Genomic DNA, 14,489 nt, shown 5'->3' with positions numbered 1-14,489 from the left:
AGCAGTGAATGAGTAGCCAGTATTGTTAGAAATTATGAATTTTTCAGGAGTGCGGGAACTACATCATCCCATTGTCATTGGACAGTTTCCTGGCATCACTGGGAGGTGTGGGCTGTGTCGACTGGAAATGATGTGGAGGTGCCGATGTTGGACTGGGGTGGATAAAGTTAAAAATCACACAACACCAGGTTATCTTCCTTCTGGTTTATTTGGAAGCACTGGCTTTTGGAGCGCTGCTCCTTCATCAGGTAGCTGTGGAGCAGAATCATAAGACACAGAATTTATAGCAAAAGCTGACGGTGTCATGCAACTGATAAGATATTGAACAAATCTAGATTGCGGATTAGTCTTTCATCTTTTACCATGGGTTGCAGCTTTCAGTTCATTAATATGTAAACCCCAGAACTACTTTTAATTCACCTTCTCGAGATGGTTTAAGGTTTTATAAAAATAGGTGACGTCTCAGCTCAGATACTGCATAAAAGGTGTGAGGTTCGAGTCTGTATCCCAATCTTGAATCAGATTGGTTCTATTAACCAAAGTAGGAATTTATAAAATATTACATGCAGTTTGTGTGCTTTTTGATCAAAATTGAATATATCTGCAAATATAATTCTGCAAATGCAAATTCACCCCATAGACTTATATGTGACTGTGTGTGCATGAGAGTGTGTGTGCGCGCATGCGAGTTTGTGCATATATGCTAATGAAGTGTGTGTGGGAGATGGAGTATAAGCCTGTGATATGGTGTAAGTGTTAGGGTGTGTGGTGTCTGAGCCAGTGACAGACAAAGGCAAGGGGTTGCATTTTGCTAAAACAAGGAAGGGCAGGACTTGTACAGTTAATGGTAGGGCCCTGCATCGTGTTCTAGAACAGATTCATGGGGGGCGGGGCGGCGTGGAGGGGTTCTGGTACATAAAGTTAAAAATCTCTCAATGACACGTTATCGTCCAACTGGTTTATCTGGAAGCACAAGCTTTCGGAGCGCTGCTCATTCATGGGGTGTTTGTGGAGCAGGATCATAAGACACAACCACCTGATGAAGGAGCAGCGCTCCAAAAGCTAATGTTTGCAAATGAGCCTGTTGCAGTATCACCTGGTGTGGTGTGAATTTTAACTTCATACACCCCAGTCCAACACCGGCATCTCCAAATCGGGGACATAGTTCTTTGGAAGTTGCATCATTGGTAGACAGGGTTGTGAAAGAGGCGTTTAGCACACTTTCCTTCATTGTTCACACCGTTCAGTGCAGGAGTTGGGACATCACGTTGTGGTTGTACAGGATATTGGTGAGACCACGTGGAGAGGACTGAGTACAGTTCTGGTCGCCCTATCGACGACCACAAGTTGTCGGGTGACCTTATTTCGATTTATAAAGTCATGGGGCGTGTAGGAAAGGTAAATATCACAGCGGGAAAAAATTATGCAGCTCCCCTTTTTTACTTCTCTTGGCATTTGGACACTTAAATTCTGTCAGTAACAGCCTCATCGCCAGAGAGCAGACTGCGCGCGCTCGCCGTCTGAATGAAACTGCGCATGCCCCTCACTGCACGCAAGTGCCTCGCGACTTTCTTTTGGTGGGCCAATCAGGAGTGCTGGAGGACCGGAAGGTGACTGGTCCTCCTGCCAATCAGAGCCTTCCTATTGTCTGAATGCAGAAGCTGGAACACGAGCTTCGGAAGTTGCTGCTTTCTCTCTAAATGAAGATTGAGTTTGTTCCAGACTCCCTTCTTACTTCTGCTAATCTAATCGTTTTACCACATCTATCTGTGGCGTGCAACCACCCCACCGATAGCTGGGTCTTATTACTTTTGCTGATGCAACACAGCGTCTTATTTGGAATGCGTGACCATTGCTACGGTCATGTTAATACATTTGATTCTCCCAGTCGACCACCTCCTTTAGTCAGGTAAAAACAAGTCCTGCAGATGCTGGAAACCAGAGGGCTCCTTGGATGCTTCCTGAACTGCTGTGTTCTTCCAGCACCACTAATCCACCTCCTTTAGTTAGTTATTTCTTGGAATATATCCTCACAATTCTGCCTTGTGATTTTTGCAGAAGCAAGATGCAGCTACTTGTAACTGCTTGCAAGCATATCTAACTTAACATATCCCCCCGCCGTGACTCAGTCTTGTGATTTTTGCAGAAACAACACTTCGCAAGGGCCTCTCACAGCTACTGTACCTGCATCCAATACATAAACTACTCTCAACAAAAAAAACCCACTTCATCTACACAACATAAAAATCCGCACTCTGTTGTTCAAAAAACAGATGAACTCAACCTTGAATATATTCAATGGGTCCCAAAATGCAGGAAGACATCCCCACTTCTAATCCCAGTTCATCTTCCAAATATACCACTTGCCTTGCTGATTGCTTACTGCATCTGTCTGATGACTGGTGTAGAAGAACACTGAGGCCCCTTTGTACATCCATGCATCATTCCTGATGAAGGGCTCGGGCCTAGAATGTCAACTCTCCTCGTCTTCAGATGCTGCCTGTCCTACTGTGCTTTTTCAGCCCCACACTTTTAGACTTTGATTCCAGCATCTGCAGGTCTCACTTTCTGTACATCGGATGCTGAGCGTTAACCTTGATAAGGGGCAGGGAGAGCCAATACCCAAGGTCTTTTCCCCAGGGTAGGTGAGTGGGGAAAGGGACATGAGGGGCAACCTTTTCACACACACGGTGGTGCATCTATGGAACGAACTGCCAGAGGATGTGGTGGAGGCTGGAACAGGTACAACATTTAAAACCCATTTTGATGGGTACATGAATAGGAAGAGTTTAGAGGGATATGGGCCATATGTGGGCAAATGAGACAAGGTTAATTTAGGATATTTGGTCAGCACGGACAAGTTGGGCCAGACGGTCTGTTTCCGAGCTGTAACACTCGAATTGTGTTCGGTGAATGCAGAAGTGTGGTTGGACTTTCAGAGCAGCTTTCCAAGATGTTGTGCCCTTACTGGGAGCAAAATAAGTTGCAATGAAGTCTTTGGTTTGTGAGACAGCAACCGAGTGAGTGAGTACATCTGAGAGTTTGGTGGAAAGTGGGAATTCATTGCACTGTGGGGATGAAGCCCTACCCTATCCAGTGATTTCTGCTGGTGGATGAGACCAGGCCTCAAGTTGAGGGGAGTAGATTTAGGATGGAGATGAGGCGGAACTGCTTTTCCTGGAGAGTAGTCAATCTATGGAATTCTCTGCCCAAGGAAGCAGTAGAGGCATCTTTATTAAGTATATTCAAAACATAGTTGGATGGGTATTTGCATGGTATGGGAATGAAGGGTAGTTGGGACAATGCAGGGAGGAGGATCTCAGACGACGGATATATCAGCCATGATCATAATGAATGGTGGAGCAGGTTTGATGGGCCAAATGGCCCACTCCTACTTCTTTTAATATGAAACTATAACCCTGCATTTCCCATGGCTAACCCAGCTAACCTTCACATGCCTGGACATTATGGGCAATTTAGCATGGCCAATCCAAATCAAGGCCGGTGAGCAATGTAGTGATGTGGATATGTTAGAGCCCGGGTGTCCTTGGAGAAGGAGCACGCGGCGTCGACCAACACCCTGGAGTTGTTCAGGGAGAGGTGGGCGCCGCAGGAAGTGGAGTGCATCATTTCTCCCTCCAACTCTATTTTGATTTAGTCCCTACCCTCCCCTTCACTGTTTTGATCACACAGCACTGTCCCTTGATGTGAAGGGCAGTGTTTGTCACTGGCCACCCGGGTGTTTTCCTATCTTCCTGGTGGTGGAATTTGAATAAAGATTGGTGCACTTTGAAAAAAGAAAAAGAAAAAAAGAAAAGAAAAGGAAAAAAAAATAGTGTAGTGATGTGGAAAATGACCATCAAAGGACGATAGAAAGGGACAAGGTGAGTAAATGTACCAACAATCAAAACTGGATTCCGAAGATCACAAAACTTGAAACTAAAAACGATGTTTCTGAATGTGTGGTGCATTGTAACAAAATTGACTGCACACATTGAAGAGAATAATTATGATCTGAGACTCCTTACTGAGGCATGGCTTCAGGATGACAAGGATTGGATCCTGAATATCGAGGTGATAGTCAAATGGGAAGCTCGGTGAAGGTGGAGGGTTGATGCTGCTCATCAAAGCACTAATCACAGGGAAGTCTGGTGTCAGCTTGGATTTCAGGTCCTGATTTCTCTGTCCTCTGATGTCCCTGTACCCACAGAGTAAGATATTGGTCTGTTCTGCTCTGCTGGATTTCTGCTGAAGCTTTGACCCCCCCACCCCTACACCTTCTGGAACAATAAAACATTCAATCAAGACCCAAGCCACAATCCCCCAGCCTGTCAACCATCCAGACACAGAATGTAATCCTAGCCGGGAATCAAACAAGAAAAACAGAACAAAATTAGAAATAAATAAATGCTCGTGCTTAACGTTTGTTCATGAGGAAGTAAACCAAAATAGGGCTCTCCCACGATTCTTACAGTGCCCAACTTGAGGCATTCTCTCACCCTAACATCTAACTATTCATACCCAACTATGATTTACAACAATATTTACACCAGCAGAATTAAAGCATCTGTTATCAAGTAGACATCGGGATATACAGCACGAAATAGACTTTCCTCTGTCTCATTCACACACATATACATCCATGGGGGTGAATTTGTATTTGCAGGATTATTTTCGCAGAAACATTCTATTTTTCTCAAAATATACACAACCTGCAGGCTGTTCAATCCATGTAATATTTTGTAAATTCCACTTTGGAAATACAACCAGTCTGACTCAAGATTGTGATACAGACAGACCCTGATTTCACACCTTTAATGCATTATCAGAGCTGAGATGTCACCTTTCCTTATAAAACCTTGAGTTATCTCAAGAAAATGTCTTTCAGGAAATTCTGGGATTTACAAATGAATGATATGAGCAGCCCATACTAAAAGATAAAATACTTAACAATCCAGGGTTTTTCAATATATCATTTCAGTGCACTGTAATGTTTTTCCATCCATTCTGTGCCTTATGATTTTATTCTCCAAAATCACCTGATGAAGGAGCCACACTCCGAGTGCTAGTCTAGAGATATACAGCATGGAAATAATTCCTTAGGTCCAACCCGCCCATGCTGACCAGATATCTCAACCTAATCTAATCCCACCTGCCAGCATCCAGCCCATTTCCCTTCAAACCCTTCCTATTCATATACCCATTCAAATGCCTCTTAAACGTTGCAATTGTACCCACCTCCACCACTTCCTCTGGCAGTTCATTCCATACATGCATAACCCTCTGCATGAAAAGTTGTCCCTTAGGCCCCTTTTAAATCTTTCCCTTCTCACCTTAAACCTATGCCTTCTAGTTTTTGACTCCCAACCCTGGGGAAAAAGACCTAGGCTATTTGCCCTATCTATGCCCCTCATGATTTTATAAACCTCTCTAAGGTCACCCCACAGGCTCTGATGTTCCAGGGTAAAATAAATGCCCCAGCCCCCTCTCAGTCTGTATAACTGGTTAAAGCTCCTTCCCATAGTTAGCTCACTGGGACACACACACTCATTCTGTGTAACCAGTTAAAGCTCAGTTCACTGGTGTGTTCCTCTCTGAGTGCTCCTCTGCTCACACTGATGTCCAGTACCTTTTGAAGCAGGTCGAATGGATTTCTCTTTCCAGACTCAACCCCCCCCCCCCCCACCCCATGATATTGAGTGACTCTGTCAAATCTTGTTATGGAATTTCTTCCAAGATTTCTGTCTGCAGATCCTCCCCTTCTGACAAACTGTTAGCAAAGTTGAAACAAGTCATCACTGTCTGTACCGAATAGAAATTCTGATTATATTGTATGTGTCTGTGTACTAACTCAGTAACATACAACTGGTATTATTGATTTAAAATGCACAGGAGACGTGAGGAAGGAGGTAAAAACAATGACTGCAGATGCTGGAAACCAGATTCTGGATCAGTGGTGCTGGAAGAGCACAGCAATTCAGGCAGCATCCGAGAAGCTTCGAAATCGACGTTTCGGGCAAAAGCCCTCCATGAGGAATAAAGGCAGAGAGCCTGAAGCGTGGAGAGATAAGCTAGAGGAGGGTGGCGATGGGGATAGAGTACCATAGAGTACAATAGGTCAGTGGGGGAGGAGATGAAGGTGATAGGTCAGGGAGGAGAGGGTGGAGTGGATAGGTGGAAAAGGAGCTGGGCAGGTCGGACAAGTCCGGACAAGTCAAGGGGATCGTGTTGTTGGAGGTTAGAAACTAGGATGAGGTGGGGGAAGGAATAATGAGGAAGCTGTTGAAATTCACATTGATGCCCTGGGGTTGAAGTGTTCCGAGGTGGAAGATGAGGCGTTCTTCTTCCATGCGTCTGGTGGTGAGGGAGCGGCGGTGGAGGAGGCCCAGCACCTCCATATCCTCGGCAGAGTGGGAGGGGGAGTTGAAATGTTGAGCCACGGGGCGGTTTGGTTGATTGGTGCGGGTGTCTCGGAGATGTTCCCTAAAGCGCTCTACTAGGAGGCGCCCAGTCTCCCCAATGTAGAGGAGACCACATCGGGAGCAACGGATACAATAAATGATATGAGTGGATGTGCAGGTAAAACATTAATGGATGTGGAAGGCTCCTTTAGGGCCTTGGATGGAGGTGAGGGAGGAGGTGTGGGCACAGGTTTTACAGTTCCTGCGGTGGCAGGGGAAAGTGCCAGGATGGGAGGGCGGGTCGTAGGGGGGGCATGGACCTGACCAGGTAGTCACGGAGGGAACGGTCTTTGTGGAAGGCGGAGAGGGGTGGGGAGGGAAATATATCCCTGGTGGTGGGGTCTGTTTGGAGGTGGCGGAAATGTCGGCGGATGATTTGGTTTATGCGAAGGTTGGTAGGGTGGAAGGTGAGCACCAGGGGCGTTCTGTCCTTGTTGCGGTTGGAGGGGTTGGGTCTGAGGGCGGAGGTGCGGGATGTGGACGAGATGCGTTGGAGGGCATCTTTAACCACGTGGGAAGGGAAATTGCGGTCTCTAAAGAAGGAGGCCATCTGGTGTGTTCTATGGTGGAACTGCTCCTCCTGGGAGCAGATACGGCAGAGGCGGAGGAATTGGGAATACGGGATGGCATTTTTGCAAGAGGTAGGGTGGGAAGAGGTGTAATCCAGGTAGCTGTGGGAGTCGGTGGGTTTGTAGAAATTGTCAGTGTCAAGTCGGTCGTCACTGATGGAGATGGAGAGGTCCAGGAAGGGGAGGGAGGTGTCAGAGATGGTCCAGGTAAATTTAAGGTCAGGGTGGAATGTGCTGGTGAAGTTGATGAATTGCTCAACCTCCTCGCGGGAGCACGAGGTGGCGCCAATGCAGTCATCAATGTAGCGGAGGAAGAGATGGAGAGTGGTGCCGGTGTAATTACGGAAGATCAACTGCTCTACGTAGCCAACAAAGAGACAGGCATAGCTGGGGCCCATACGTGTGCCCATGGCTACCCCTTTGGTCTGGAGGAAGTGGGAGGATTCAAAGGAGAAATTGTTAAGGGTGAGGACCAGTTCGGCCAAACGAATGAGAGTGTCGGTGGAGGGGTACTGTTGGGAACGTCTGGAGAGGAACAAACGGAGGGCTTGGAGGCTCTGGTCATGGCGGATGGAGGTGTAGAGGCATTGGATATCCATGGTAAAGACGAGGCGTTGGGGGCCGGGGAAACGGAAGTCTTGGAGGAGGTGGAGGGCGTGGGTGGTGTCTCGAACGTATGTGGGGAGTTCCTAGACTAGGGGGGATAGGTCAGTGTCGAGGTAGGTAGAGATGAGTTCAGTGGGGCAGAAGCATGCTGAGGCAATGGGTCAGCCAGGGTGGTCAGGCTTGTGGATCTTGGGAAGGAGGTAGAACCGGGCAGTGCGGGGTTCCCGGACTATGAGGTTGGAAGCTGTGGGTGGGAGATCTCCTGATTTGATGAGGTTCTGTATGGTCTGGGAGATGATGGTTTGGTGATGGGGGGTGGGGTCATGGTCAAGGGGGCGGTAGGAAGAGATATCCTCGAGTTGGCGTTTGGGTTCAGCGATGTAGAGGTCAGTGCGCCAGACTACCACTGCGCCCCCTTTGTCCGCTGGCTTGATGGTGAGGTCAGGATTGGAGCAGAGGGATTGGAGGGCTGCGCGTTGTGAGGGTGAGAGGTTGGAGTGGGGGAGGGGGGTCGACAGGTTGAGGTGGTTAATGTCCCGGCGGCAGTTGGAAATGAAGAGGTCGAGGGCAGGTAATAGGCCAGCACGGGGTGTCCAGGTGAATGCAGTGTGTTGGAGGTGGGCGAAGGGGTCCTCGGAAGATGGGCGGGAATCATGACTGTGGAAGTAAGCTCGGAGGCGGAGGCGACGGAAGAATTGTTCGATGTCACGATTAAATTCATTGATGCGTGGACGGAGGGGGACGAAGGTGAGTCCTTTGCTGAGGACTGATCGTTCGTCCTCAGTGAGGGGGAGGTCTGGAGGGATGGTGAAAACTCGGCAGGGCTGGGAGCTGGGAGCTGGTGTGGGTGTAGAGCTGGGAGTGGGGTCGGAGCCAGTACCTGGAGTGGGTGTGATGGTGGGGGGAATGGGGGTAGAGTCATGAGCAGGGGTAGTGTTCCCCTCGGGGTTCTGGGGGGGGTGGGGATAGTGACAGTGGGGTCTGTGGGGGGCGTGTCAGCAGAATGCAGGTGAGTGGCGCTGGTGGGGGCGGAAGTGGTGGCAGACACGGCAGTAGGGGTGGCGGAAGTCACTGAGCGTGTGGCATTGGCGATGATGTGAGGGCCGGAAGTGGCTGTGGGAGTGGCCATGATGGGGGCAGAAGTGACATCATCAATCAGTGTGGGGGTGGTAGCTGCATCAGCCGCATGGCTAATGGTGTTTCCGAGGCCAGGGGAATCTTCTGGAATGTTTGAGGAGCGCTGGTTATGGAGGTGGGTAGATAAAAGTTTGTTGTACTTACAGTTTTTGATGTTTGAGATGGAATTGAAATACTGTTTGTTGAGAGTATGGATTCTCCTGAGGATCTCGTATAGAGTGGGTCCTTTGCAATTCTGAGAGAGTGTGGCCCTCAGCTGAGGCAGGGCTGACTGTAGAGAGGTTAGGTGCTGGCGCATTGCTGCAAGTGTGGAGCGGAGGATGTTGAAGGAGAACTGTTGCTGGTGTTTTTGAATCTGTAGTCTGTACTGTTTGTCCTGTTCGGGTCCGAACTCTGCTGGTTTAAAGGTGGTCCCGAGTCCGTGTGGGATGAGGTGGTTACGGAGACAGGCATTGAGGAAGCAAACGTGGCTGTGGTAGCGGGTTTGTTTCAGGACATGGTTGAAGAGCTTCAGGGCAGAGGAAATGACCTGGGAGTTGCAGTGGGAGAGAGACTCCCTGAGATTCTTGTAGAGAGAGGAGGAAAACTTCTTCAAGGCAGGCATTCTTGCAAGAGGATTCGCAGTAGGGTTAACATCAACGAGGTAAAAACAATGACTGCAGATGCTGGAAACCAGATTCTGGATCAGTGGTGCTGGAAGAGCACAGCAATTCAGGCAGCATCCGAAAAGCTTCGAAATCGACGTTTCGGGCAAAAGCCCTTCATCAGGAATAAAAAGGGCACGTCGATTTCGAAGCTTTTCGGATGCTGTCTGAATTGCTGTGCTCTTCCAGCACCACTGATCCAGAGTGAGGAAGGAGGTGTCAGGACCTGGCACACTCTGAACCCTAACAGGGTGTTCCAAGTGGTCGTGAAAACATTTCAAAATGAAGTGGATGGCCATAGAGCTGTACAGCACAGAAACAGTCCATCTCATCCATGCTCACTAGATATCTGAAATTAATCTATCCTATTTACCAGCACTTGGCCCATATCCCTCTAAACCCTACCCATTCACATACCCATCCAGCTGCCTTTTAAAAATTATATTTGTGTCAGCCTCCACCACTTCCTCTCGCAGCTCATTGCACACACGCACCACCCTCTGTGTGAAAAAGTACAAATCTATGCCTTCCTCATCCCCTGTATTACCTCTACTGATACCTTCGGGGATCTCTGAACTTGGACAGCAAGGACCCTTTGTTTCTCAGCACTCTGTAGGGATCTACTATTTATTACTTCCTTCCTTCCATTAATAAATTTCCCAAACTGCCTGGAGATTAAATTCCATCGTTCTGCCACATTTACTAGCTGATAGATATCAGAGTGGAGCCGGAGACCATCCTCTTCCCGATGAACAATATCACCTTTCCAGCGTTTACTCCTGAACAGAGGGGGCAGCACTATCTCCAGCTCAGCAGTGTGTTTTTTAGCTTATCAGCATATCCAACTATATTAATCAAAAGTACCTCACGCTAGCAATACAATAAACCAGCGATGTTAGTTCCCATTATCTCTTTAGTTGTGCCCTTATAGTTTTTCCTACATTCTACTTAATGTTATTCTAATGTCACAGTTAGAGATTTAGTGCCAGCTTTTGCAACAATAGTCTTGCATTCCAGACCCTACTTAATATTTTCCCAATGTCATGATTAGATATTTATTATCAATAGTCTCAAGCAGGCTGACTCTACTAATTATTAATTAGATATTTAATATCATGTCCCAAATATTTATTGTCCCAATCCTGTCAATTATATTTAGTAGGTGAGTCTAACTTTACTGACTGTTATCTCATCTTGCCATGGTGACCTTTCAGCCTCAACCTTACTCTGCTAATTAGTGTAAGAGCTTTCCACTATCCTTTGCAACAAATTGGCAGTGGTCTCCATGCTTTTATGCTCTTTATTTTCCATACTATCTAAAAATAGACTCAGAGTTGTAGAGCACAGAAACAAACCCTTCGGTCCACGCTGACCAGATGTCCTAAATTAATTTAGTGACCCATTTGCCAGCATTTCACCCCTTACCCCTCTGAATCTTTCGTATTCTTAACCCCATCCAGATGCATTTTAAATAATGTAACTGTACCACTTCCTCTGGCAGCTCATTCCATAAACATACCACCCTCTGTGCGAAAAGGTTGCCCCTAAGGACCCTCAGAAATCTTTCCCCCCTCACCCTAAATGTATGCCCTCCAGTCTGGTCTCGGCGCCTTGCCCACACAACAAGAGGAAAAGACATACAAAAATTGAGCAGCCAGAAAAAATGCAAAAGGAATAAAATATCGAGCCATAGGAAAAAAATTGTGGCCCTATCTTTTTTCCCGTTGGCATTTGGACACTTAAAATCTGTCAGTAACACCAACATCCCCGTAGAGCATACTGCGCATGTTTGCCGGTGTCAGCAACGCAGTGCGCATGCTGGCCAGTGTCAGCAAAACACTGAGCATGCTCATCACCGTGCGCAAAAAAAGGCACGAGACCTTCTTTTGATTGACCAATAGGCAGGATTGGAGGACTGGAAGAAGACTGGTCCTCCTACCAATCAGAGCCAGCCCATTGTCTGAATGCGGAAGTTGGACCATGAACTTCTCAAGCTGCGACTCCTGATCCTCTCTGTCTGAGTCAAGATTGAGCTTTACCCAGACTGCAAATTCCTTCCTGTGTCCCAGATATGTGAGTATGGCACTCTCTTGCTCCCATTCCATTTCTTTTTCATTCTGGGATTCAGTTGTTGACTTGCAGCAACTGAAAGAAAAGAGAGTGAATCCGGGAGGGACAGACTCCGGAAACGTTGGTCCAGGTCTGTGTCTCAATTTGCAAAATAGACAGGCAGGAGATGGAGAAGACGACGTTTCGGGTGTAACCCTTCCTCGGGGCTGGGGCTGGGTGTAGAAGCTGCAGATAAAGGGGTGGGAGTGAAGTGGGGATAGGTCAAGACAGGTAGAGGGTACGACCTGGTTGGTCAATGGGAGGAATGAATCTGGTTGGTGGCAGGGAACGAGGAGGGAGGTTTTTTGAAATTGGAAAACTCAACGTTGAGTCCTTCGGGCTGTAGGCTGCCTGGAAGATGAGGTGTGGTCCCTCCAATTTGCAGTTAGGTTCGTTGTGGCAATGGAGGAGGCCAAAGATGGTCATGTCAGAAAGGGGGTGGGAAGGGGAATTGAAATGAGTGGTGACTGGGAGGTCTGGTCAGCTCTGTGGACCCAGCTGTGATGCTCAGTGAACCTTTCACAAGTTTGCGCTGGCTCTCCCTGATATAGAGAGGACCACAATCAGCAAACACAGGGCAAATGCAGTACCACAATATGAAGCTATAGTCTTGGCTGTGGCAAAGAAAAACAGAAAGGAGGTGCATTGTTTAAATGGAGATGTATTTGGATGTGGAGAAAGTGAGAACTGCAGATGCTGGAGATCAGGGTCAAAGATTGTGGCACTGGAAGAGCACGGTAGGTGAGGCAGCATCTGAGGAGCAGGAGAGTTGACGTTTCGGGCACGAGCCCTTCATCGAGACTGATGTGTGGATGGGCAGAGGCCTCAGTGTCCTCCTCCTCCAGTCACTGCCAGTTGTCAGACTGGTGCAGCAGGCAATCAGCAAGGCAAGCGTTATATTAGCAAGAGGAATTGAGTTCAGAAGTGGGGGTGTCTTCCTGCAGTTAGGGTGTCATTGAATATATTCAAGGCTGAGTTCATCTGATTTTTGAACAACAAAGAAGTGGATGATTGTGGGGGAAGGCAAGAACATAGTTTTAAGACCAGTATAGAACAGTTCCAGAGTCATACAGCACAAAAACAGACCCTTTAGTCCAACTAGTCATAGAGATGTACAGCATGGAAACAGACCCTTTGGTCCAACTCATCCATGCCGACCAGATATCCCAACCCAATCTGATCCCACCTGTCAGCACCTAGCCCGTATCCCTCGAAACCCTTCCCATTCATATACCCATCCAGATGCCTTTTAAATATTGCAATTGTACTAACCGCCACCACTTCCTCTGGCAGCTCATTCCAAACATGTACCACCCTCTGTGTGAAAAAATTGACCCTAAAATCTCTTTTGTATCTTTCCCCTCTCACCCTAAACCTATGGCCTCTAGTTCTGGACCCCCACCGCAGGGAAAAGACCTTGGCTATTTATCCTATCCATGCACTTCATGATTTTGTAAACCTCTACTCCTTAGCCTCCAACGCTCCAGGGAAAACAGCCCTAGCCTCCCTATAGATCAAATCCTCCAACCCTGGCAACATCCTTGTAAATTTTTCTGAACCCTTTCAAGTTTCACAATGTCTTACCGATAGTAAGAAAACCAAAATTGCACACAATATTCCAAACGTGGCCTAACCAATGTCCTGTACAGCTACAACATAACTTCCCAAATCCTATACTCAGAGGATTGGGAAAATTTTCAAAACCTACAAAAGACACCTGGGAAAGAATGGAGGGATAAACTGAACCTTTGAGGGTCAGCTTGGAGGCATCAAGGTCTCAGGACAGGGGGTGGAGATGACCCCAGCTATGGGCCATATGCCAGCAAATGGGACGAGATTGATTTAGGATATCTGGTCAGTACAGTTGTGTTGGACAGAAGGGTCTGTTTCTGTGCTATATATCTCTATGACTCTGGCGTTGCACTAACGTTTGCCACGTGAGTAGTTCATTTTCTCTCTACTGTCAATGTTAATGCCTTGACGTCTCATTTTGCTCCAACCCTCCCAGGGACGTTAACCGTTTTGTGTCTGGTTGTTTCTAAAGAAGCTGCGTGGCAGGTTCACCCTGAATTGACACTTTCTTTTTGCTTCCCAAAATCAGACCTGCTCACTCTCAGCAGTATCCCAGTGTTGTGAAAGAGATTAGCTTTTCAGGCGGAGATATTCAAAGTTCAGAGAGATGGCAGTCTTGATGTTTTTGCTTTTCTGCTCCATAAGATCCTGAATCAGCACCCTCAGGAGGAATCAGTTAGAGCGGAGTGAGAACAGAGGGGGAGAGAGAGTGGGATGGTGCTTTCAATTTTGTGGAATAATAAAAGAAAAGAATATTCCACAGAAAGTAGAATTCCTTGTTCAGAATTTCTACCCTGCACTGACAGTGATGACCTTTGTAATTTCTTTATACAGAGTACAGTAGCACCTCGACATACGAACGACCCCATTCATATACAAACCGGTTTACGAACAGGATTGTACGTAGAATTTTGCTTCAACGTACATACGAAATTCAAGGTACGAACGCAAAAAGCCCATGTGCGACCACGTGGTTTCATTGTTCTGCTTTGCTTCGCGCTTGTTGAACACAAAAGCTCATCGGGCCCCGAGTGATCTCATTCAGTTCGTCTTTGGTGCGTGTGCTATGAACAGCCGTCCAAGCATTCTTATGCTATCCAAACAATGGGAAAAGTTGAATCAATTCGCGAACCGGGTCCAGGAACGGATTAAGTTCGTAAGTTGAGCCGCTGCTGTATTTGAAAATCTGAAGACGGAAGTTTCAAAATCAACAGATGATGGTCTTATGCCCGAAACGTTGACTCTCCCGCTCCTCAGATGCAGCCTCACCTGCTGTGCTTTTCCAGCGCTGCACTTTTCAACACTGACTCTCCAGTGTCTGCAGTCCTCACTTTGACGTCAATGTCTACAGTCACTCAATCCATCGGGACCACAACGGTTTTCAACTATGA

At 47.3% G+C, this 14,489-nt stretch overlaps 1 protein-coding gene across 1 annotated transcript in view; it reads left to right on the top strand.

Moving 5' to 3' along the window:
• The window catches only part of LOC148144054 (uncharacterized), a 59,716-nt gene that overhangs the window by 2,136 nt on the left and 43,091 nt on the right, over window positions 1-14,489 (top strand). Inside the window, 1 exon segment of the mRNA XM_087975296.1 lies at window positions 6,205-6,213. Coding sequence (XP_087831422.1) covers window positions 6,205-6,213 — 9 coding nt within the window.

This window comes from Chiloscyllium plagiosum, unplaced genomic scaffold (assembly GCF_037043375.1).
Source record: "Chiloscyllium plagiosum isolate Xiang-an unplaced genomic scaffold, Cpla_swu_hap1 HiC_scaffold_27, whole genome shotgun sequence".
NCBI classification, from domain to species: domain Eukaryota; kingdom Metazoa; phylum Chordata; class Chondrichthyes; order Orectolobiformes; family Hemiscylliidae; genus Chiloscyllium; species Chiloscyllium plagiosum.
Note: the sequence above shows the minus strand (reverse complement) of the source record. Positions and strands in the feature narration are given on the sequence as shown.